Consider the following 16324-nt stretch of genomic DNA (forward strand, 5'->3'; position numbering starts at 1 on the left):
GGCTATAGTGCACAATGCATGTTAACATGGAGCAATAGATTGCTTCAGGAAGTCATAATCATAACTAATAATTTTTCTAGATCTTTGATCAAATATTTTGAGAGACATCATCATCATAGGCAGTCCCTCGAAATCGAGGAAGACTTGCTTCCACTTCAAAAGTGAATTCTCAAGTGACTGTACTCACTGGGAATATGGGAATTAGTCTCTGTTGCAGGTGGGACAGTCGTTGGAGGAAAGGGTGGGTGGGGAGTCTGTTTTGCCACATGCTCCTTCCGCTGCCTGCGCTTGCTTTCTGCATACTCTCGGTGACGAGACTCGAGGTGGTCAGCGCCCTCCCGGATGCTCTTCCTCCACTTAGGATGGTCTTTGGCCAGGGACTCCCAGGTGTCTGTGGGGATGTTGCACTTTATCAAGGAGGCTTTGAGGGTGTCCTTGAAACATTTCCTCTGCCCATCTGGGGCTCGCTTGCTGTGTAGGAATTCAGAGTAGAGCGCTTGCTTTGGGAGTCTTGTGTTAGACATGCGAACAATGTGGCCGTCCAACGGGCTGGTCGAGTGTTTTAATGAGGAGTGACATTAGTTCAGTGATCAATCTGCAGATTAAACTGGGTAAATCCAGGGAGATATGTAGAACTACAACTAGTTGGGACAACTAACTTCAAAACATAATATCAAACCCTTTAATGACCATGATCTAGAGACCCCAAGGATCTAACCTTATCACCTTCCCAATTCTCATCTAGATGCTGCCCCTCGGCGATATCATCCAAAACATCTCATCAGGTTCCATGTGTATGCTGACGACAACCAGCTCTACCACACCACCACCTTTCTCAACCCTTCCACTGCCTGTGATTTGTCTGATATCCAGTATTGGATGAGCAGAAATAAATAATGGGAAGACCGAAGTCATTGTCTTTGGTCTCCGCACAAGCTCCATTCCTTAGCCACTGACTCCATCCTCCTGCCTGCCCACTGTCTGAGGCTGAACCAGACTATTCGCAACCTGTGTTTTATTTGACCCCGAGATGAGCTTTTGACCACATGCCCCCTCCATCATTAAGATCACCTATTTCCACCTCTAACATCTCCCCTCTCTGCCTCTGCCTCTGCTCGTCTGCTGCTGAAAACCTTATCCATGTGTTGGTTACCTTTTAGACTCAACTATTCCAATGCTTTCCTGGTTGGTCTCCCATCTTGCACCCTCTGTAAACTTGAGCTCATCGAAAACGCTGCTGCCCGTATTCTAACTCGCATCAAGTCCTGTTCACCTATCAATCCTGTGCTCACTGATCTACGTTGGCTCCCAATCTGGCATTGCCTCAATTTAAAAATTCTCATCATTGTTTTCCAATTCCTCCATGGCTTCACCCCTCCCTATCTCTGTCACCTCCTCCACAACTGTCCGAGATATCTGCGTTCCTCCAATTCTCACTACTTGTGCATCGCCAAATTTCATCGTTGTACTATTGGCAGCAGTGCCTTCAGCTGTCTAGGCCCTAAGCTCTGGAACTCCCTCCCTAAACCTCTCAGCCTCTCTACATCTTTCTTCTCCTTTAAGATGCTCCTTAAAACCTAGACCTGTCCCAACATTTCTTTGTGCTTCGGTGTCACATTTTGTTCATCTTTCCTGTGAAATGCCTTGGGACGTTTTACTATGCTAAAGATGCTTTATAAATGCAAGTTGTTGTTGTATAGGCAGGTGAATTGTGCAGTGTGGCATTGCACCACCTGGCAGAGACATCAATAAAATTGGTGTCTCTGTCCCTGGGCTACAGGTTTTTCCCCTCCTGATTGTCCATGATCGCATTGTGTGCTGAAAAACCACTGGTTCAGGCACAACTGGAATTACCTCATGATTGATTAACCTATTGATGAATACTGTCTGGGACTTATGTGAAGAATATGTAGTATTGCAGGACCCTACCATTTGTGGAACTACATGTCAGCTTGAGAAGGGAGAAAGTTGGAGTAAAGGACCTCATCCTTTTGGGGAAGGTGGGATGGATCCCTCAATTTCTCATTTGGTAAAGATAGCTTGTAACTGATCCATACATTTCAGAAGGTCCCAGATTTGAATCTCTGTATTCCGTACACAATTTTAACTGGGGTGGCAATAGTTAGCTGCAGAGTCCATGCACTAAAGAAGAAAATAACAGGGTCCCCCTTCTGATTGCTTGCCAATGATGTTTGTTGGAAAGTCTGTGTTTAGATGTCAGATGAAGACAGAATCAGTTTAGCTGTGAATACACTGCCCTTGTGGATGCTAATATTTGCCATCCAGACTTTAATTTGAAGAATGACCACTTGGACGAGATGCCTGAAGGGTGACTGTCTCCCAGCATTTATCGATTCTTTTAGGGAAGGAAGAGTAAAAATTGAAGGGATTGGGCGGGGAAGAGAGGAATAAACCATTATGGAATTCCCTATTTGCAATGATGTTTAGTGATTTACTGTTGAACTTGAATAACATTTCCTACATACAGGATTTTAAAAGTACGGCTTTTAGTTTAATTTCCAGTTCTTTTGTAATCTACAGGTGGTCAACTATTTGCGACACATAGTTTTAAAAAGCACGTTGCATAACTATAGAATTAAGCCATATTTTGTTTCTGAAAATTAACTGGAAACCAAGGCCTTTATGTGGCTGTGGCAAAAATGTACTTTGAGCAATCAACAACACCTCACCGTTTACTTTGATTTTAATCAGTTTATTGCTATACAAGGAATTCATATTTTGTTAAATATAGTACAGTAAACATTATTAAGGTTGACAGAAGTATGAATTGTACTTTATGTAAGGCTGAGGGGTACGCAGAAAACATCCTTTAAGATGGCTTGTACTTGAACTACAATCCATCGGGATTGATGATAATGGATAATTCTTTTCAAGAAAAATAGCCAAAATTTGGAGATGCAGTAATTGAATAGGGCTGTTGCAAATACTATTGCAATTTAAAAAATCATATAATTAGGGTTAATACACTTAATGTATGAGAACAAACATAGATGTAATTTCTCTTCAAATCAACATTATATTTTAGTAGCTGGAGAATAAAATGCTGTTGGAAGAGAAAATGCAAACCATGAATAGAAAATTGCACTGGAACATGCACCGAGAGTGCTTCCATTGATGAAATAATTAAGGTATAGTAGCCCTCGCCTCTATTAATTGTAAAATATTTTATTTTTCTATTTCAGATTCTGTTTGACCAAGCCCAAAGATCGATCAAGTTGCAGCTTCAGACATTTGTTAAAGAGTAGGCACCTTTTTTGTTCTTATTACATATCCTTTGATCATGAAGCGAGGTCAAATGAGTAGACACACAGCAGAATAGATTAAAAATGTTAAGTACAAAAATCTACTGAAACTGGGACTGCTATATACTATTTCTAAATTAGTAGCATGTCAATAGGGAAGAAACAGAATAAGTTTATGCTAATGGAATATATCTTATACAGTTATCACTGACTCGACATGGGTATGTGCACAAAAGTTGATGCTGTGAACAGTGATTTAGGTGAACTTGCTTATTTTCAGACACGGGGCAATAAATGTTGGTTTAACTTTAAAGTTGACAAATCATTACTTCACAAAACTGAATTTAGATGCCTAAAATAGTAAACATAATGTCTATAAATTGAACATAGTGGGGTCAATCTTCTCTCCATTTTCGGTGCATTAGTGGTACATAAATGAATTTTGTTTCATGTAGGAAAATCCGTCTGAAACAGTTTCCACTGATTACCACCATTAAAATGCTGCTTAGTAATAGTTATAACATTCCCTATGGGCATACCCTTGACCTGTTTGGCTGCTTGCTCCTGTAGACATTTTTGAAAAATATGAGAAAAAGATTTGAGACATGCATTGAAGTTGTCTGAGAGTCAAGTGGTGTGAGCCAAGCAATGCTGCTTCCTAAACCTGGTTGAACCTCAGTCTGCTGCTCAAGTGTCCTGGCTGAATGATCTTGTAAAATGTTTTAATATTCATACAATTCAGCAGCCTGTTTGACACAGGATTTACTCCAATCACTACTCCATTGAGCATACAAATAAGTTAACAACAACATGTATTCATATAGCATCTCTAACTTAGTGAAATGTCCCAAGGCGCTTCACAGGAGTATTGAGACATAAACTTGGACACTGAGCCACGCAACAACAACAACTTTTTTTAATATAGTGCCTTTAATGTAGTAAAACGTCCCAAGGCGCTTCACAGCAGTGTTACAAGTTAAGAGATAAATTTGACACCAAGCCACATAAGAAATTATGGCAGATAACCAAAAGTTTGGTTAAAGAGGTAGGTGTTAAGGAGCGTCTTAAAGGAGGAAAGCGATGTAGAGAGGTTTAGGGAGGGAGTTCCAGAGATTAGGGCCCAAACAACTGAAAGCACGGCCATCGATGGTTGAGCATTTATAATGAGGGATGCTCAAGAGGGCAGAATTTGAGGAGAACAGACATCTTGTAGGATTGTGAGGTTGAAAAAGATTAGAGATAGGGAGGGGCAAGGTCATGGAGGGATTTGAAAACATGGATGAGAATTTTGAAATCGATGCGTTGCATAACCGGTTGCCAATGTAGGTCAGTGAGCACAGAGGTGATGGGTGAGCAGGATTTGGTGCGAGTATCTGAGTTTTGGATCACCTCTAGTTTACGTAGAGAATGGAAAAATGGTAAAAAGACAAAAATACAAATTAAAAGCTCTTTGTCTGAATGCATGCAGCATTCGTAACAAGATAGATGAGTTGATGGCACAAATAGAAGTAAACGGGTATGATCTGATAACCATTACAGAGATGTGGTTGCAAGGTGACCAAGGCTGGAAACTGAATATTCAGGTGTATTTGACATTTTGGAAGGATAGGCAGAAAGGAAAAGGAGGTGGAGTAGCTCTTTTAATAAAGAATGAGATCAGTGTAGAAGTGAGAAATTATATTGGCTCAGAAGGTCAAGATGTAGAATCAGTTAGGGTGGAGATAAGAAATAATAAGGGAAAGAAGTCACCTTGTGGGAGTAGTCTATTGGCCCCCTAACAGTAGTTACACTGTAGGACAGAGTATAAATTAAGAAATAATGGAGGCTTGTAAGAAAGGTACGGCAATAATCATGGGTGATTTAAATCTTCTTATAGATTGGACAAATCAATTTGGCAAGGGTAGCCCCAAGGACGATTTCATAGTGTATTCGGGATGGTTTCTTAGAACAATATGTTGTGGGAGCAGGCTATTTTAGATCTGGTAATGAGATGGGATTAATTAATCTCATAGTAAAGGATCCTCTTGGGAAGAGTGATCATAGCATGTTAGAATTTCAAATTCGGTTTGAGGGTGAGAAACGTGGGTCTCAAACTAGTGTCCTGAACTTACTGAAAGGCAATTACAAAGGTATGAAGACAGTTGGCTAAAGTGGACTGGGAAAATAGATTAAAGGGTAAGACAGTAGATAAACAGTGACAGACATTTAAGGAGATATTTCATAACTCTCAGCAAAGATATATTCCAGTGAGAAAGAAAGACTCGAGAAGGATGAACCATTCGTAGCTAACTTAACGAAGTTGAGGATGGTATCAAATATACCAATATCAGGTATATAAAAAGGAAGAGAGTAGCTAAGGTAAACATTGGTCCCTTAGAGGATGAGACTGGGGAATTAATAATGGCGAACAGAGAAATGGCAGAGACTTCAAATATTTTGTATTGGTCTTCATGGTAGAAGACACTAAAAGCATCTCAATAATAATAGATAATCAAGGGGCTATAGGGAAGGGGAACTTAAAACAATCACTCTCTCTAGAGGAAAAAGTATTAGGCAAACTAATGGGACTGAAGGTGGCCAATCCCCTGGACCTGATGGCTTGCATCCTAGGGTCTTAAAAGAAGTGGCTACAGAGATTGTGGATGCATTGGTTGTAATCTACCAAAATTTCCTGGATTCTGGACAGGTCACAGTGGATTGGAAAACCACAAATGTAACACCCCTATTCAAGAAAGGGAGGAGACAGAAAGCAGGAATCTATAGACCAGTTCGCCTAACATCTGTCATTGGGAAAATGCTGGAGTCCATTATTAAGGAAGTAGTAGCAGGACATTTTGAGCCAGCATGGTTTTATGAAAGGGAAATCATGTTTGACAAATTTGCTAGAGTTATTTGAGGATGTAACGAGCAGGCTGGATAAAGGGAAACCAGTAGATGTAGTGTATTTGGATTTCCAGAAGGCATTCGATAAGGTGCCAATAAAAGGTTACTGCACAAGATAAGAGCTCATGGGGTTAAGGGTAATATATTAACATGGATAGAGGATTGGCTAACTAACAGAAAAAAGAGTAGGGATAAATGTCATTTTCAGATTGGCAAACTAACTAGCGGAGTGCCACAGGGATCAGTGCTGGGGCTTTAACTATTTACAATCTATATTAATCTATATTAATGACTGGGATGAAGGGACTGAGTGTAATGAAGCCAAATTTGCTGCTGATACAAAGATAGTGGGAAAGCAAGTTGTGAAGAGGATGCAAAGAATCTGTAAAGGGATATAGACAGGTTAAGTGAGTGGGCAAATATTTGGCAAATGGAGTATAATGTGGGCAAATGTGAGGTAGGAAGAATAAAAAAGCAAACTAATTTAAATGGAGACTACAAAATGCTGTGGTGCAGAGGGATCTGGGGGTCCTTGTGCATGAAACACAAAAGGTTAGCACACAGGTACAGCAAGTAATTAGGAAGGCAAATAGAATGTTGGCCTTTATTGCAAAAGGGATAGAAACAAAGAAAATAGGTGTAGGAGCAGGCCATTCAGCCCTTCTAGCCTGCACCGCCATTCAATGAGTTCATGGCTGAACATGAAACTTCAGTACCCCCTTCCTGCTTTCACGCCATACCCCTTGATCCCCCGAGTAGCAAGGACTTCATCTAACTCCCTTTTGAATATATTTAGTGAATTGGCCTCAACTACTTTCTGTGGTAGAGAATTCCACAGGTTCACCACTCTGGGTGAAGAAGTTTCTCCTTATCTCGGTCCTAAATGGCTTACCCCTTATCCTTAGACTGTGACCCCTGGTTCTGGACTTCCCCAACATTGGGAACATTCTTCCTGCATCCAACCTGTCCAAACCCATCAGAATTTTAAACGTTTCTATGAGGTCCCCTCTCACTCTTCTGAACTCCAGTGAATACAAGCCCAGTTGATCCAGTCTTTCTTGATAGGTCAGTCCCGCCATCCCGGGAATCAGTCTGGTGAATCTTCGCTGCACTCCCTCAATAGCAAGAATGTCCTTCCTCAAGTTAGGAGACCAAAACTGTACACAATACTCCAGGTGTGGCCTCACCAAGGCCCTGTACAACTGTAGCAACACCTCCCTGCCCCTGTACTGAAATCCCCTCGCTATGAAGGCCAACATGCCATTTGCCTTCTTAACCGCCTGCTGTACCTGCATGCCAACCTTCAATGACTGATGTACCATGACACCCAGGTCTCGTTGCACCTTCCCTTTTCCTAATCTGTCACCATTCAGATAATAGTCTGTCTCTCTGTTTTTACCACCAAAGTGGATAACCTCACATTTATCCACATTATACTTCATCTGCCACGCATTTGCCCACTCACCTAACCTATCCCAGTCATTCTGCAGCCTCATAGCATCCTCCTCGCAGCTCACGCTGCCACCCAACTTAGTGTCATCCGCAAATTTGGAGATACTACATTTAATCCCCTCGTCTAAATCATTAATGTACAATGTAAACAACTGGGGCCCCAGCACAGAACCCTGCGGTACCCCACTAGTCACTGCCTGCCATTCCGAAAAGTACCCATTTACTCCTACTCTTTGCTTCCTGTCTGACAACCAGTTCTCAATCCACGTCAGCACACTACCCCCAATCCCATGTGCTTTAACTTTGCACATTAATCTCCTGTGTGGGACCTTGTCGAAAGCCTTCTGAAAGTCCAAATATACCACATCAACTGGTACTCCTTTGTCCACTTTATTGGAAACATCCTCAAAAAATTCCAGAAGATTTGTCAAGCATGATCTCCCTTTCACAAATCCATGCTGACTTGGACCTATCATGTCACCATTTTCCAAATGCGCTGCTATGACATCCTTAATAATTGATTCTATCATTTTACCCACTACTGAGGTCAGGCTGACCGGTCTATAATTCCCTGCTTTCTCTCTCCCTCCTTTTTTAAAAAGTGGGGTTACATTGGCTACCCTCCACTCGATAGGAACTGATCCAGAGTCAATGGAATGTTGGAAAATGACTGTCAATGCATCCGCTATTTCCAAGGCCACCTCCTTAAGTACTCTGGGATGCAGTCCATCAGGCCCTGGGGATTTATCGGCCTTCAATCCCATCAATTTCCCCAACACAATTTCCCGACTAATAAAGATTTCCCTCAGTTCCTCCTCCTTACTAGACCCTCTGACCACTTTTATATCCGGAAGGTTGTTTGTGTCCTCCTTAGTGAATACTGAACCAAAGTACTTGTTCAATTGGTCTGCCATTTCTTTGTTCCCCGTTATGACTTCCCCTGATTCTGACTGCAGGGGACCTACGTTTGTCTTTACTAACCTTTTTCTCTTTACATACCTATAGAAACTTTTGCAATCCGCCTTAATGTTCCCTGCAAGCTTCTTCTCGTACTCCATTTTCCCTGCCCTAATCAAACCCTTTGTCCTCCTCTGCTGAGTTCTAAATTTCTCCCAGTCCCCAGGTTCGCTGCTATTTCTGGCCAATTTGTATGCCATTTCCTTGGCTTTAATACTATCCCTGATTTCCCTAGATAGCCACGGTTGAGCCACCTTCCCTTTTTTATTTTTACGCCAGACAGGAATGTACAATTGTTGTAATTCATCCATGCGTTCTCTAAATGTCTGCCATTGCCCATCCACAGTCAACCCCTTAAGTATCATTAGCCAATCTATCTTAGCCAATTCATGCCTCATACCTTCAAAGTTACCCTTCTTTAAGTTCTGGACCATGGTCTCTGAATTATGGAGTATAAAAGTAGGGGAATCTTGCTCCAACTGTACAGGGTGTTTGTGAGACCACACCTGGAGTACTGTGTACAGTTTTGGTCTCATTTAAGGAGGGATATACTTGCATTGGAGGCAGTTCAGAGAAGATTCACAAGGTTGATTCCTGAGATGAAGGGGTTGTCTTACGAAGAATGGTTGAGCAGGTTGGGACTATACTCATTGGCGTTTAGAAGAATGAGAGGTGACCTTATTAAAACGTATAAGATTGAGGGGGCTTGACAGGGTAGATGCAGAAAGGATGTTTCCCCTCGTGGGGGAATCTAGAACTAGGGGGCATAGTTTCAGAATAAGGTTGGAGGTAATATATTAACATGGATAGAGGATTGGCATATTTAAAATGGAGATGAGGAATTTCTTCTGAGGGTTGTGAATCTTTGGAATTCTCTACCCCAGAGAGCTGTGGAGGCTGGGTCATTGAATATATTGAAGGTGGAGATAGACAGATTTTTGAACAATCGGGGAGTCGAGGGTTATGGGGAGCGGGCAGGAAAGTGGGGTTGAAGATCGATCAGATCAGATCAGCCATGATATTGAATGGCGTAGCAGGCATGAGGGGCCAAATGGCCTGCTCCTGTTTCTCATGTTCTTCTGTTATGTGGCTATGTCCGTAGGGTATAATGGGGGAGGCCAGCCAGGAGTGCGCTGGAATAGTCAAGTCTAGAGAGAACAAAGGCATGGAAGAGGGCTTCAGCAGCAGCTGAGCTGAGGCAAGGGCAGAGACGGGCGATGTTACGGAGGTGGAAATAGGCGATCTTGGTTATGCTGCAGACGTGGTCGAAATCTCATTTCCGGCTCAAATATGACACCACAGTTGCAAACTGTCTGGCTCAACCTCACAGAAGTTGGGGAGAGGAATGGAGTCATTGGCTAGGGAGTGGAGTTGTGGCGGGGACCGAAAACAATGGCTTCGGTCTTCCCAATATTCAACTGAAGAAAATTTCTGCTCATCCAGAACTGGATGTTGGACAGGCAGTCTGACAATTTAGAGACTGGTGGGGGGGTTTGTCAAGAGAAGTGGTAGTGAGGAAGAGCTGGGTGTCATCAGCGTACATGTAGAAACTGACTGTTTTCGGATAATGTCGCCAAGGGGCAACATGTAGATGAGGAAGGGGGCAAGGATAAATCCTTGGGGGACACCAGAGGTAATGATGCGGGGGTGGGAAGAGAAGCCATTGCAGGTGATTCTCTGGCTACGATTAGGTAGATAAGAGCGGAACCAGGTGAGTGCACCCAACTGGATGACATAGGAAACACCTGAGTAAATACATCCCCTGACCACTGGTATCATTTTCCATTGGAATAGCTATGATGCAACTCATGAGGAAATTAAAATAATTGATTTCCGTAGCTTTGTGAATTTTAATGACCGGACCATAGAAGTTTAGAACACGGAGCTACAGCATTCTCATTACTATCAGCTGCTTATGTGCTGGTTCTTTGCTCGAGCAATCAAAAACTAAGTCATGTTGCCCTGCTCTTTCCCTATAGCCGTGTATCTTTGTATCCTTCCGGCTGCTTCAGGTTTGGAGCAGGCTCGATGGGCCGTAGGGCCTACTCCTGCTCCTATTATGTTTAAATGTTTGTCCACTTTTCCCTCAAGTTATGTAATAGTTTCTTGCTCAACTACTCCCTCGAACAAAGCATTCAGTATTCTAGTGCCTCCTAACCGCTCTTCTGACTTGGTAATGATTTGAAATAGATCCTTCCTCACTGACTCCTCAACCAGCAGAAATACAGTGAAACGTGTACAAACAGACACTTATTGACGGTCCTAAATAACTTGCATTGGAATAGATACAAGCTGCACCTTGAAATCACGGGCATGCTCAAATTATGAACTACGGACAGCCTTCAATGCACCAAGTCCAATTAAAACTTGAAAGACCAGTCACAGTTAAGTGTGAGGCGGGTGGAAAAAAAAACAGCTCTTGTGTAATGGCAATCTTTTTATCCAGAATACATAAGGGCAGAGGAGCTGCTCAATCTCTGGGATTGAATGTTTTCACAGCTCTATCCCAGGGATAGAGGAGTTTCTCTGCCACTGGATGCTGGGTAAAGAGATATCCATTACACACATGCTGGGAACTGCCTGAGGTTGGGAACCCTGAAATAGTCGAGAGCTAGGGGGGTGGTGGGGAGAGAATGGGGAAACATGGGGGCTGAAGGAAATAGGCAAAATGAGGGCTGAAAGGAATAGGCAGGAGGGGGGCTTGGGGCAGGGGGAGAGATGAGGGATGGAGGGAATGGTTTCCCCATTTTCCCCCCTCTTGGTTTCCCGTCTCCCTGCGCACAGGTGGCTTCTTGATTTTTTGAACTTCTTGCACCACAGCTGCTGCCACAAATAAAGATTCTCAACTACAATGAATCCAAACTTTTATAAGGTGTATCTAATAACATTTGTAGAAGTCAAGTGAGCTGATGTCATGGTCAAACCTCCAGGATTGCTTCCAACCAGAATTGGCAACCCTACTCCACCAGTATGTCAGGTACTGATGAGCAGCTAAAAGTTCTCTGCCCACTCCCTCAATACGTCAAACGTCAGCAGCTGCAGCACATGGAGGGAGATCGTCCTTGGCAGGGAATCTGCAGGACATTAACACACTCCCCCTCCCTCTTCTCCCACCCGCCCCCCCCCCCCCCCCCCCCCCCCACACACACAATTTATCTGGGAACTCCCAGGCACTCCGCCTCTACAGCTGTCACATTGCCCTGTGCAGTCTGCCAACGTAGCAGATACCAGGATCAGGATGGCAGGGCTCCAGAATTACGCACGATCCCAGGTGAGGGCAAAAAAAAGAATGAATGTTGCAGGAGTTGCAGCCTATCCCAGGATATTTAACTTAGCCGGTTTTCTGTACATACAATAGCTGTTTTGAAAATAAGGAGTGCTGCATATAAAGCCCCCTTATGCAAGTCCCTTAAGTGTCCCTAATTTACGTCTTTTTCCAATTCACCTTCTCAGACCCCTTCATAGTTTTAAAGAGGTCTTTTAAATCTTGTCATGGCCTTCTCTGCTCCAGTGGAAATGGTCCCAGCATTTCAAGTCTCTACACATAATTAGAATTGCTCATCCCTAGTGTCATCCTGGTGAATGCACTTTGTATACTGTCTATAGTTTTAATGTACTTTCCATGATGGGTAGCCAAAGTTGCACAGAGTATGCTAAACAGTGCATTGTACAAATTAACCATCACCTCTTAACTCTTCCACTTATCCTGCTATTGGCCTTTTTAATTTAAAAGAAAAGATTTTATCTTCTTGCACTTGTATTTTCAAAGAAATAGGTATTTGCAATCCAGGTGTCTCTTCTACTCTGTTTCATTGACCTTATATTCCCATTCCTTGTTTTTCTCCCCCAATCTATTCACTTGCATTTCTCTGTATTAAGATGATTTTTTTTTAAATAATTTGATTATCAGCTTTAAACTGGTAATTGATAATTGACTTCAGCGTGCCTTATGCATTTATAACTCATGACTTAATTCCTTAATGCATTTGAAGCCTTTTTTGATTCTAGTAAGAATTTGTGAAGAAATGACATCAGAATGCCCCTAAATTTGTTTGCTCAGTAGACAGATAGTTTGTGTTTCTGTTGCAATGAAAAATATTTTGACACCACTACAGCAGATTAGTTGGTCATTTATCTCATTGCTGTTTGTGGGACTTTGCAGTGTGCAAGTTGACTGTTTTGTTTCCCCACATTACAACAATGGCTATAGTTCAAAAGTTTTGAAGCATCTTATGATGTCCTGGGGTCATGAAAAGTGATGTATAAATGTAAGTTCTTTCTATATCTTTTTCAGGGATCTTAGAAAATTTAAAGATGCGAAAAAACAGTTTGACAAGGTCAGTGAAGAGAAAGAAAATGCATTGGTGAAAAATGCTCAAGTTCAAAGAAATAAGCAGCATGAAATGGAAGAGGCTACCAACATCCTAACAGCAACACGCAAATGCTTTCGGCATATAGCACTGGACTATGTTCTGCAGGTAAAACCTCACTCCTAATTTAGAGGATTGGACTTGTTAAAGTATCTAATTTATTTTCAATTATTCAGCACCAATGTTCTTTAAATTATTTTTTTCTTTAATGTTTAGTGAGATTGCAACAAAAAAATACAAGTTGGCACTGAAACTTGGTGAAATTATGCCATTCACAACATTGCCTGTTCAAAGTAAAAATCAGTCGTGTTGCAAATACTGAAAATCAAATTGATATGTGGGATATCATCCCAACTGAATATGGTCTGCTGTCCACCGTGCAGATTTCTCTACGTGCAGTATAGCAAATGAGGGGGCCTCCGTCCACCAACACTGCTGCTTTGTTTTGCACCTTTTGGTATTTTTTTCAAATTCTTTAGGCAGTAAGCTAAAATATTAAGTAGATCAGTACAAAACAATTTTCTAATCTAAAATTAAATTGATTTATTTGAACTTGTACACACATTGCCCTTGTCTGTCAAATTTGTCCTGATATGTTTTAAAGGCACACAATCTCTCCTGAGGTAATGTTGATGAAGCTTTATATTTTGGAATCTAAACATACAATGAGTTAATTTAATTCACATTGAAAAATATACAGTATTGCTTCCATGCAACATCTTGTATTGTGTGTCTCTGATTTTATGTTCACCTGTCCTCTGAAAAATGGCAATTATTCCCACATTCAACAAATATTCCACATGTCTCTATTAATTGTGTGCATATATGTATTTAAAACAAGCTTTGGTATTTTATATGAAGCAGAAAACAAAAATAAATCAAGGAAATCCCCTGTCAACAAATCTACTCCCCTAATCATAGGCATTGGACACTTCTCAGTTGTACCCTTGTCACTTTTTTTGCCCGAGAAAGATTTAATGGCACTGGATAGCCCTATGTAGAATCCAAACCTCAGGAATCATGCCTTAAGAAAAATATCTGGGAGTTAATATGTAGAATCAAGAGGCCTATATATCTAGGAATTTAAACTCCAGTTTCATTCATTTAAAATCTGATTCTTTGAAGTTTTCAGATTGTAAAGTGGGAATTCTAGCTAGACAGACTACAATGGGGCATAACTGAATCAGAAATTGGTATCACCTGGTACCAGTTCCAAGCAATTAACTAATTGAAATTCCTGACTAATATCGAGCTGATTTTATCACCACCTTTAGCATAGTCTTTGACCTTGCAATCCTAGATTTGTTCCAGATCAACACTAAAACTCAACAAGAGGAGGCCTCTCCTGGCCATTAGCTCTCAACTCTAATGTGAGCTGGAATGTATTACAAAACCGGACACACAGGTTTAGGCAGTGTTTTAAACAAGAGGAATGTTCAATCAATGTTATTGGAATTCCCAAAAAAGGGTACTGCTTCGAAGCACATTCCTGTTTCTGTTTATAGCTTGATAAGAGTTTTAAGAATTTAGTATTACAAAGTAAAATCAGTTGCTGGTTCTGTTCCAAGTGAAAGGCAGGTTCCTGTGTTTTTTTTCCCCCATGTAATTCATTGTGCAGTGCTGTTGTACTATGAGTGCTGCACTGATGTAATTTTTATATTACAAGAAAATAGTATATACATTTAATACTGATTACCTAGTATTGTATGGCAAAATTTGACCACCTGATATCGTCATCTAATGCTATTACGTTACTTAATTTCTTCATGTACTTGATCCCATTGCTTGTTCCTGTTGAAATGCCCTAAACAGTGCTAATTCCAACTTTACTATTTGTAAAGTTGGGTAGAAATGAATGAAAAGAAGGTTTGACTTTATACTTCCCATTGCTCCATTATACATTTTTTCTCATGTATTTAAAAAATCCTTTTGTCCCCCAAGTCTTTACTTAGGAAAAAAAAGAAATACAAAGGAGTGTGGTGTCAATTGTTCAGTGTTTCCTGACATCCTGTCCCGTCCATGCTATTGCATCCTTCCAATTGGACAGCACAAAATCTCCGAGGCTGTCTGCCATTTTCTTGCTTAGCACTGTCAAAAATGCCTTAATCATTCATAGCTGTCCCAGTCAAATTGATTAGTTTAAAAAAAAAACTAATCAATGAACTCCGGCATTTGTATTTTGAGACCTTTATACATTCAGCAGATGCTACAGGTGATTTTTGTTTGGAAACATTGTGAACGCTGCCATAAAAAATTGACTTGTGCATCTAAATGCTAATCCAGTTTATTACAGAATGTAACACATACTTTTGATTTGCGTCAGAAGGTGGCTTCCTAATTTAAGGTAATTGGGTTTCCTTTCTAATCCTATTATATAATGTTCTTTTCCTACTTAATTCTTGACAAACATTGATTTCCTTAATTTAATAGAATATTAAGTCCTTACAAAAACCACAGAAAATGATTCCATTTATACACACACAAAATAAAGCAGAGGCGGATGGAGTAAAGAACTAAAACATTTTGGGGATGAGTCAGAGCATTTGTTGCTTCATTCTCAAGATTCATAATATATTGCCTTTGTAGAATTATCAATAAAAGATGATGTTTTAGCAATAAAGCATTGTTCTGATATAGAAAATATCAGTGTATATTACCCATCAGTGGTTCATCATTTGAAGATGCTGTTTTGTATCTAGCAGATTCATCCAAAATTCCCTAGTGTGTAAAGATAAATCCAGTGACTGTATGATGCATTGCATTATTGTGTTGTATCGGCAAACTGCACCAAAGTCTAACCCTGAAGATCAGTGATTTTTGTCTTGGATTCGTGATAATGCCCATCAAAATGATAGTTTTTGTAGGAAATTTAATTTTCTACATTGAGGTACAGGTTGAACCTCCTTTATCCAGAACTCCCTTATCCAGAATCACCCCTCGTCCAGCACCATTCCCAGCCACCGGGTGGCGCATGCGCAGAACTCCGACATGAACAAATTGAAGTCCTTCCTCACTGCCGACTCCCGCAATCGTTGGCCTGACCCCACGGTCCCCGCCCCCCCATGATCTCTCTCTCGCACTCCTAGCCCCAAGCCAGCCAGCCCCGATATCCCCTTGCTCAGTACCTGTACCATCCAATTTAATGTGACCACCCTTCGTCCAGAAAATTCCCTTATCCAGATCAGGTTCCGAGGGTTCCAGATAAGGGAGGTTCAACCTGTATTGACAAAATAAAGGCGCAGCTGATGCCCACCAATGTTTAGGCTGCTATTATGCTGCAGAGAGTTTATTAATGTACGAATGTGCTTTCTGAAAACTCTATGGGGAGAATTTGGACCCTGCTGTACCCATTTTTCAATCACAATAGCCCAAAAAACACCAATTTCTTTGTGCTATCTC

General features: G+C 41.2%; 1 protein-coding gene across 3 annotated transcripts in view; it reads left to right on the forward strand.

The window, feature by feature from the left end:
• LOC139265901 (arf-GAP with coiled-coil, ANK repeat and PH domain-containing protein 2-like) overlaps positions 1-16324 on the forward strand; it is a 174191-nt gene that overhangs the window by 86129 nt on the left and 71738 nt on the right. For all 3 annotated transcript variants that reach the window (XR_011593649.1, XM_070883467.1, XM_070883468.1), the window contains exons 5-6: positions 3204-3262; positions 12850-13033. Coding sequence is in view for 2 of the 3 variants with exons in the window: in XM_070883467.1 (XP_070739568.1) it covers positions 3204-3262; positions 12850-13033 (243 nt within the window). In the remaining variant the exon portion in view is untranslated. The remainder of the gene's footprint in view (positions 1-3203; positions 3263-12849; positions 13034-16324) is intronic.

This window comes from Pristiophorus japonicus, chromosome 6 (genome assembly GCF_044704955.1).
Source record: "Pristiophorus japonicus isolate sPriJap1 chromosome 6, sPriJap1.hap1, whole genome shotgun sequence".
Taxonomy (NCBI): Eukaryota; Metazoa; Chordata; class Chondrichthyes; family Pristiophoridae; genus Pristiophorus; species Pristiophorus japonicus.